This window comes from Ahaetulla prasina, chromosome 1 (assembly GCF_028640845.1).
Source record: "Ahaetulla prasina isolate Xishuangbanna chromosome 1, ASM2864084v1, whole genome shotgun sequence".
Taxonomy (NCBI): Eukaryota; Metazoa; Chordata; class Lepidosauria; order Squamata; family Colubridae; genus Ahaetulla; species Ahaetulla prasina.
The window spans coordinates 22,539,673-22,549,737 of record NC_080539.1 but is presented as its reverse complement, the minus strand read 5'-3'; the positions used below and the strand labels follow the sequence as shown (position 1 = coordinate 22,549,737).

At 37.6% G+C, this 10,065-nt stretch overlaps 1 protein-coding gene across 1 annotated transcript in view; it reads right to left on the bottom strand.

Moving 5' to 3' along the window:
- Positions 1–71: 71 nt before the first annotated feature.
- Positions 72–10,065, bottom strand: part of RABEP1 (rabaptin, RAB GTPase binding effector protein 1) — a 75,707-nt gene continuing 65,713 nt past the window's right edge. The window contains exons 13-18 of the mRNA XM_058164395.1: positions 8,410–8,550; positions 7,058–7,247; positions 6,860–6,915; positions 5,387–5,485; positions 4,315–4,431; positions 72–3,447 (exon numbers count right to left, since the gene is read on the bottom strand). Of these exons, the coding sequence (XP_058020378.1) occupies positions 3,346–3,447; positions 4,315–4,431; positions 5,387–5,485; positions 6,860–6,915; positions 7,058–7,247; positions 8,410–8,550 (705 nt within the window). The 3' untranslated portion in view covers positions 72–3,345. The remainder of the gene's footprint in view (positions 3,448–4,314; positions 4,432–5,386; positions 5,486–6,859; positions 6,916–7,057; positions 7,248–8,409; positions 8,551–10,065) is intronic.

Sequence of the window (10,065 nt, the reverse complement as noted above, 5' to 3'; positions counted from 1 at the left end):
GAGCTAACCGTATGAACTCTTCTTAGATCATCAATACAATACATTTAAATAGAAAGAAGGTATGAAAAGAATTGCAAGACTTTTCTCCTTTAATTTGGAACACTTTTGCAGGATACACCTCCAATACAGTTAACAAATGGTTACATTTTTTAATTCAATAGACAGGATAATTTTACATCCACAGTTTCACAGGACACCAGTGGCTTTTGCTGGAATGCAATATAATTCCAAAAGTGGAATTTGAAGGCTAGTCTTTTTTTTTTTTAAGTAAGGGGCTTTATAGATTACTTACCCATCTCCCACCCTTATCATTGGCCATACTGTGTTGTTAGAAGCTATATAGTTATGCCATAGGAGATACAAAAGTGCAAGTAAACCATTTGACATGTTGGAAGAACCTATTGTGCACATATTAAGACTGTACAATTCTTCTAGTAATTCTTTGACCTTTTAGTATACATTTTGCATACAAAAGGACTGTACAAGTATACAGAACAGAGCCAGCTTTACTGTTCTTTCCTCTCATTTTGCACACAATCTATGTTTAAATCAGTACTGGTTACTGCATTATACCTATTTGTAGTAGATAAGTCTTTGAGAGAACTGAAAACTAATGGCATAAATTAATTATTCCTTTACATTAAAAAAGTCAGTGTCATATAGCCTTTTAAAAAAAGTTAATTATGAAAGCAATTGATTTTCAAGATCAATTTTGAAAAATGAGGATTTCCTGCCATTAAAACAAATTTTCCCTTTTTTAAAAATTTGTGTGAAGTAGCAGCATATTCTTCTTCTCAGGTTTGTAGACTTGTGGGTTTACAGTATTACATTGTCAATATTTGTTTAATTATATGTATACATTTTAAATGTACTACAGATCTATCTTCCCTGTGTTCTTTCCACAATAGTTTCTTTCTTTCCCCAATGATTCTGAAACACTTCTAGGCTTCAGGATGAATAGCAAAACAGTACTTGGTCGCTATGCTATATAGAACATCATGCATCCGATTCATTGTATAATCCTTTCATTATGTGTATCATAGCTAATCTCACCATTTAAGAAATTACAGCAGTGCCTCCAATTATCACAACACATGGTTTTTAGCCAATTTAATACAAAGGCTTAAGACGAGGTTGACCATATTTGGCAGAGGTCTTTGAAAATGCTCCTTTCCTAAAAGGAAAGCCATCTTTGCTCAAATTTAATGATGTATTAATTGCATGAGCAGGATTAAGGAAGAAGGGTTGAGTTCATTTCTAATACGATATTAAAGATGCAAAGAAACATGCTAATGAACTTCATTAGAGTAAGCTCTTCATTTCTAAGAATAAGTCCACTTCTATTTTCCCGGCAATATTTTTCATATATTTTTTTCTAACCAGCATATTGAAACAGACTGGATTCCAGCAAATGCTCCTTGATTTTGTATCAGTTACATAGTTAGAACTTACATGGAATCAAGTTGCCTGCTCTCTTCCTCCTCCTCACCTCGATTACTATCCAGAAAACCTGAAACAGATCAACTCAGCTGCCCACCCAAAAAGTGAAATAGAGTGATAGCTTTCTTTCAACAATGGGAAAGTATTCAAGCTGCTCACATCGATTTACAAACTAGATATTGGATCAATACTTGCCTGTTCAAGAAGCAAGTAATAATGAAACATGATTAAATAAGATTGATTCTGGTCTTTAGAAATTGAATGTCATAACTGATAGTTACTCTCTTGATAGCAGGTGTGGAAAAATTGGGAATGAACACTTGCTTGCAACTCCATTAGCCCATTTCAACACTGATCTGTTCAACTATTGCTTGACCACAAGAATAAAAATCCAATAGAAATACAGATTAAACACATTATTATTTTACACTTATCCTATTTAAAAGAGTTCCTAGGAGTTTATCTTACTGGAACCCAGGTAATCATGCAGCCTCCTGACTGGAAAAAAATTAATAATTTAATTTTAATTATTTTAAAAGTTCCATTCTAAATTTAGAGAAGCATCTTTTTCCCTCAGAGTTGGATCACAGCAAATCAGTTGCATTTGGGTTCTGCTGGAACCCTTCTATTATGGGAGTTAATGCATCTTGCATGTTCTGATTGTCAGTCCAGAACAAGATTTTCCAGACCCATATCATGAGTTTTTCAAGAGAAGCATTCAGTCCGAGCATAAACATAACTGCAGCTTCACAAACATTTCCTATCTGAGGTGTTGCAGCATTATCTTGAATGTATAATTTTAAATCCAATCTTTAAACAAATACAAAGCAAAAGGCCTTTTAGAACACAGGTGTCAAACCTGCCGCATCATGTTGCTGGCATGTGACGTTTTTTCCATCCGTGGAGCTGGGGCTGGGGTAGGCATGGCCTGCATGTGACACATCCAGCCTGCGGGCCGCCAGAATCTGAAGATTCACAGAACACCTCTATACTATAAGTATGATACGGCTTAGGTTTTTTACACCATGGTAATCAAATGTGTATTGATAAATGTGATTAACACATGTATTTCAGTGAGAAAAGTGTAATGCTGGATCCAGCCATATGCCGATATTACGCAATGTAGCTTTTTTTTGGGTGTGTGTGTGTAATGAGAGATACTAAAGTAATTTATTTCATTTGCTTTTCTTTTAATGAAGATTAACCTTCACTTCCCTGACCTTTGTGTCTAAGAATTTAGGTGACTTATTTCCATTCTAATTATCCATTTTCCCCATGTGCCTTAGATTCTTTTTGGAAAATTTGCAGCCTTCTCTCTAATCCTCTTCTGCCCATATACTGTCAGTTGGGAGCTCTTCCAGCACAACATTCAAGGTACAAAAAATGTACTGAGCTAGAAAAACCCAAAATCCAGTGTCCTGCAAATAAATTCATATTTTAATATAAAATATTAATACAATATACTATTTTCCCCTTCTGCCCAACTTGCTATTGTAACTTCACTCCAAAAGATTTGGGGTGGGATGGGAGGAGACGATTTTCAGCAACTACTTTCATCACAGTATTTTAACAGGGTATGGATAAGAGGGAATGCCATATTCCAGGAACACGGGGTGGGGGGAGCAGGAGGATGAAGGTAGATGAGTTATATGGAGAAGCCCAACTACTACACTGAAGGCAGATACCCTGGAGGGCCCTGCCAATCTTCTCAGAAGAAGAATCTTCTTTCTTCCCACCCAGAAAACCTTCCTCTCCCTCCCAGAAACACAACCTGGACCATGGCTCTTGTGTCATCCTTCTGCTCTTTCAGTTAAAATTAAATAATTATTAAAGGTTTTGCTATAAAGAAGAGGGTTTGAAAAAAAAACACCAAAATGTAGCTTTGCAGCTCTGCTACTGAGGCTGTCATGTTTCAGGTAGTTGATTAATGTCAGTCAGTTTTGTATCATTTAGGATTGCACGAATTCTCTCCAGGGAATCTGCCTGCCGGATCCGTTCCAACTGGACCTGAGTAAAAATGAGCAACACATAACATTAACAGAATGACTATCTGTAAGGGGGATTGAGTTTCTCTTAGTTATAAACTTTAAAGAGCAACAGATTTATTTATCAATAGACACATAGATAGACGTACAGGGTACGTTTAGCCTGGAAGCTGTAAGATTACAGGGAGACATGAAAACAGTCTTCAAAAAGCTGGAAGCTGGGGAGTAATTAATTCAGCGTGGTTTCAGAAGGCAGGACAAGGAACAATTGTTTAAATTCAAGGAGGAAAATCTGGGTTGGCTCTCAGGAAACATTTCTAAATGTTTCCAAAAATGTAACGGACTGTGTAGGGAGGGGGTGGATTTTCCTCTGCTGGAAATTAAACAGAGCCTGGATGGATAGTAGATTTTGCATCATGCAAGGAGCTGGCCTGGATAACCTCCAAGATCACTTCCTACGCTTACATTCTAGTATTCTCAAAGAAAGAAAAACTTTCTCCCCTGAGCATGAAATAACTCTATAGAAGGACAAAATTTAGCAAGACCTATTTTACTCATCACCATTATTTGCGGGAAGAACCTGGTGGATCTTGGAAAGTAGGAGCAATCAAGTAGAGTAACAATAGGATAAATACCTGACAGAAACATAATTCAAAGATGTTTAAAGATAAGTCGGCTAAATGCTGGAAGTGCCACCAGATACCTGGGTCATATTATCATATGTGGTGGACATGCGCAAAGGCAAAAAATGTTGGTCAAAAATACATACATGGCTGGAAAAAATGATAATTGAAGATGCAATTACTTTTTTTTTAAAAAAAACCCGCAATTCTAGTGGCTAGAAAACCAGACACTTTTCACTGTCTTTGTTTCCAAGTGATCACTTTACCTGAAGGGTCTGAGAAAGCTTAACAAAATCTCTCTGTACTTGCTCACTGACATCCAATTCTGTCTGAAGCCGTTGAGCTTTATTCTTCTCCTCGAACATCATGTGTTCTAAATTAGCCTGGGAAAGGAAACAGCAATGATTTCTGCATCTTGGAGATATGGGGGGTACTTGTACATGCAGCTGCATGATGGCTTTCCTAGTCAGAGAAGACTGGAAGTGTTTTAGAAAAGGAGGGACTTCTTATCACCTGTACTGCACTGTATTCTATGACTATCCCTAAGTGTTGTATTTTATGATTTATGATGAATGTATTTATGATTATGATCATGGTTTATCACTTATAGCTTTTATGTACATTGACAGCTTATGCACTGAAGACTAATTCCTTGTATATCCAATCACATTTGGCCAATAAAGAATTCTATTCTATTCTCTATACATCTCTAGGTGTATGAAATTGGGCTTGCTTGTTCTCATTTCCTATCTGCCATTCCCCATCTGCATATATTGCTCATATTGTACTGAATCTAAGTTGCTGCTTGGCTGTCTGCTCCCTGTATTCCTTTCAATCTCTTTGGAATTCATTGATTTCAGAAATACAGTATTGATCCCATTCAAGTCCCTTCTTTTTTGAACTGTTTGTCCCAATTAGAACTTAGAGTAACTTTATTGTCACTTTGAAAGTACACTAATTGGCATACATTAAAATGAAATTTTGTTGCATATAGCTCTCAAAGGGTCTCCACCTCTGCATTACTTAAACATGACAAAATAAATACAAAATTATGCATATATCCACATATATTATATGAAACCGAGAAACAGCAGTCTAGTTCAGATGTATACATGGTGAGAGAAAGGAATCTTGCGAGTTTTCCAGACGGATGGCATAGGGATCAAAGCTGTTACAGAATCTGGTAGGCCTGCTATAGAGACTTCGAAACCTCCTCCCAAAGGCGAGCAACAGAATGACAAACAGTTCCTCCACCAGTGACTAGGCTTGAGCACTTTCAGCCCCCTTCCCGTATACCACTTCGGTACTCTTTAATGTCAGTCATACAAAATTATTTACCTTTGTGGCAACTTCCTTCTTCAGCTGTTCTTCAAGATCATTTTCTCTCTCCTCAAAGTTTTCTAACTGCTGTATCTTTTCTTTCAAGTTGGATTCCAACTATGAAAATAGAAGAACGTATTCAATGAGCTAAAAGCTCTCCAGTGCTAACCAACCACTTAGGGCTTTTCTATAGGCTATCTATTTTTGCTTTTGTAAAATCTTTTGTGCCATTATTTAAACCTCTCCTTTACTGAAAACAAACACTGAATCACCGATTATTTTAATCTCTACTGCTGAGATGTTCCTGACATCATCTGTTTTCTGATTACCGTATATACTCGAGTATAAGCCGAGTTTTTCAGCATGTTTTTTGTGCTGAAAAACGTCCCCTCGGCTTATACTCGAGTATATACGGCTTATACTCGAGTTTTTTTTTTCTTTTTTTCACATTATACCGGATGGTGCAAACTTGGCGGGCTTTTGCATTAGCGCGGGGGAGCCCTGCCGGTGCAGTGAGAGGGCGGGGCGGGGGAGCCGCCAGCCTTCTCGGCTGAGGGAGGGAGGCTTTCCCTGACCGGTAGCTGCCTCATTTCCCTCCCTCGGCTTATACTCGAGTCCCCAGTTTACCCCAGTTTTTTGGGGTAAAATTGGGGACCTCGGCTTATACTCGGATCGGCTTATATTCGAGTATATACGGTACTTGTTTTGCCATTGTGATGTCAGGATATACACAGAGCAAGCAGTTTTATGCCAGGTATACATAAATATCTGAGAGCAACATTAATTAGTCCTTTGACATGTACCTTACCACCATTATTCCAAAGTAGCTTGTGGTCTTGAATATGATCCTCAATTTTAGGCAGAAACTTTATCATGAAAAGAGGGAAACAAACATGAAGAACCACTATTTTGATGGTCTTGTTTAAATGCTTTCAAAATGTATTTCCTTTTCTGTTGCCCCTCTGTTAGTAGTTTTTCTTTATGCCCAGAAAAAAACCATAACTAGGAAAGATGATGTACAGCATTTCCTCCACACCCAATAATTTGGAATAACTGCCGTACTAGATACAGATTTACTCTATGTTTGAGACAGACATGAAGACCTTTGAACAGGAGACCAATGTAATCCAAAGTATACAGAGGGGGTGGAGAACATCAAGGGATGGAAGCAGGGGTGCTATTCAGCAGGTTCTGACAGGTTCTGGAGAACTAGTAGCGGAAATTTTGAGTAGTTTGGAGAACCAGCAAATACCACCTCTGGCTGACCCCAGAGTGGGGTGGGAATGGAGATTTTGCAATATCCTTCCCCCTGGAGTGGGGAGGGAATGGAGATTTTGCAGTATCCTTCCCCTGCCACGCCCACCAAGCCACACCATGCCCACCATGCCATGCTCATAGAACTGGTAGTAAAAAAAAAAAGAATTCCACCACCGGATGGAAGGTTTTTGCTATGGCATACTGAGCATCTCCCAAAGTCTTTAGATAAGTTACCTGCTCTTTATTCACTCTTATTTGCTCCAATTCTGTTTTTAGACTGGATGCAGCAGCTGTTAAAACATGGGTAAAGGTTTTAATTTCATTTATGGACTCATATTCAGCTCATATTAACTAGGAAAGGTACTAGTAAATTAGGAAGGCAAGTGGAATGCCCTGAAAGATGCTTAAATATAAAGAGAGCCCTAGTCTCACCTATTTCCTCTTTGCAATTTTCTATTTCTAGCTGCAGAGTCTCTTCTATGTTCTCTTTTAAACATTGTTCGGCTTGAATGTGTTCTTTTAAAAATAAAATTTCTGCCTTCAGTTTTTCTTCCAGATGATCGGCCGCAGTTCGTACACTAATAATGTCTTCACGATACTTGAGGACCAAATCACGGAGTTCCTGAAACAAAGGCCAAACTGTCTTCCTGCATATATATACCATCGTGTAATAAGCTATAAGGGACTTTGATTGGAAATGGATTTTGAAAAGGACAAAAAGAGGGAAAGATACAAAAAGAGAAACAATAATCTTGAATGCTTTAAAACAGAGGGCTTCAAACTTGGCAGCTTTAAGACACTGTCTTAAACCTGCCAAGTTTGAAGACCTCTGCTTTAAAATATAGTAATTCCAAGTCTAGTCTTATCACTGGTTTGTTTAAAAAAAAACAAGAGTAAGGAGAGACAGGAGTTTAACACTAAAAAATATTCCACAGCAATTTTAAATAAACAGCTTTGTTAATTTAATGTCTAAGACAAGGGCAAGTTCCTGAGCCCATGAGCAATGTTGGGGCTGTCAGCTACCAGGAAGGTATTTTTAAGGCCAGCAGCTCATGTAATTTGGGGCCTAATATAATTGTCCCAACCTCATTCCCTCCAGATATGTAACCTATATAACTTAACAGTTGGGGGGGGGGCTTGGGTTAAGTATGACTGGAAAAAACAAGGGGAGTTATAATAATTACCAAGCGGTAAAGTCATATATATTGTTTTCTTCTGTTAATCCATTTACTACAGATGCCAAGCAACAATTCCAGACTGTAACAATTTCAAAGAGTCCTGCTTAGAATGTTGTTTGAAAACATATTACCACAATTGCATAATAAGCATAATAAGCTATCTTCCGTGATGTCAAACGCTTTCAAGCAGAAATGGAACTTCACTTACGTAGCTACAAATCATATACTTTATAGCTAAGAAACGCCCTTTTTTTCTTACGAAACAAAAAGATAAGATAATAACAAAATATAGTACAGGCTGCTTTAGCGTGAAAACACCAGTGATTGTTCAAGATATACTGGAAGTTATCTAGATTAAGACAGATAAACACCAAAGGATAACCACAGATAGGGTTGCAGGATTTACTAATTTAAGATTTCAGTTGTTAGATAAATATTATAATCAACATGTGGATCTAGTCACATACATTCCTAGAAATAAGTTTCTACTTTTCAAATCTTAAAAAAAAGTGATGGCCATTATTCCTAACCTTTAGTTGCGAGAATGTCTTACCCAACATTATGCTCCAAATGGATCTATTTAAAATGAACCAAGAGGTATCCTACCTCTCCCGTTTCTGGAAGAATAAAGTCCTCAGCTTGCTGTAGAGACACATGCAGACAGTGTTTTCCTTGAAGGCTTTCATTGTCTTTCTGGAGCCTCATCAGTTCCTCTGAAACAAGTTCTCGTGACTGCATCAGGACAGCCTCCAGCAAACAAAGAAAGAATTAAACCCTAAAAAATTCAGCTCTTCAGATTAACTCACATTTCATTCTTAATATGGTGGAACCAAGTAGTGGACAAAACAGGAAAAAACATCATATCCTTGCTCACCATGACTTTCTCCCCATTCCTACAACTTACTAAACAGGTGAGCTGTGAAGTTTTCAATTAAAATACTAAAAAAAAAAGAGATGGTTAAACGATACAGCTAGTATGCAAGACTACTCAACCCAAACCATACATAAGCATTCTGTAAAAATACATAAACCCAGTTAAAGAAATCAGTTTGCCTATCATGTCCTTGAAGAGAAAGAGCTGGAGAGGAGAACCAACTAACAGGTTAAACCTTTGAATTTTCAGTGTTTCCCAAACACTGACTGGATGCTGACCAGCTCATATCTATTGCTGCCTCCCTTGCCAATGGGAAAGTCTTGCCAGTACCTTCCTGGTACTTATGAGATAGAAAGCACTTCCTGAAGAAACTAAGTAGAGATTCTGCATTTACAAATGATTTGGCCCACTTATTCCAACTGTGATTTGTTGGAATCACTAATAGTTGACTGGGTTCAGTTGTTTAGCAAGGCCTTAGCAATGTTAACATTCTAAGGAGTAAATTAGCCACAGCTAATAATTAGCTAACTTTAAAGGAAAACAAAGGACAAACACAGGAATCTATATTAAGTGAAAGAAGTTTGGAGAGTACAGTTCTAGGAAAAAGAATAACTGTATAATTGGCTGCATAAATAAAAATATAGACCCCTCCAGAGCACATGAATTCCTCCAAAATACTGAAGAACAATAGATCAACTGATTAGGAAGCTGGCCAAACTGTCTAGAGCTTATTCTTACCACTTTTAAACTGCTATTTCACAGGCAGCACAGCTAATAAGACCATGAGGAGCTTATAGGAAATCCACCCAATTCAAATTCAGACCTAACCTTTGTCCCAATCTGACTTCCTGACTATATTTCTGGGCTTGCCTCCATAATGACATGTCCCCAAGGTCTCTTATCAAGTATCATTCTGATCAATTGTATTCCTTTCTGTTCAGCATTTTCCTAAATCTCATTCTGGCCCATTAAGACAAAGTGGTATTTCACCATTTAGACAAGCTGGAAAAGAACCAACATATCCGTTCTGTGTTATCTAAACAATACAGCAATCATCTCTAGGTCCCAGCTTCAAAAAGTACAGGTGGCCCTCGTTCAATATTGTAAGAAAGATTATCTGAATGACCATAAAACTGAAACCATGGCCTTCATCATAAATACTGTCCTAGTGCACAAGCAAGAACAAAAATAAGCAGTTCTAGTGCTTTAAATTTATTCATTTAGTAGACTGGTATAGCATTGATTTTGTATAATTCAAGGTGGCATATATAATGTTTCTGCCTCCTATTTTCCCTACAATAACCTTGTGATTAGGTTAGACCTAAGAGGAGCCATAGCATCATTAACATGTACATTGTGACTGCCACTTCTATACACTTGCCACAATT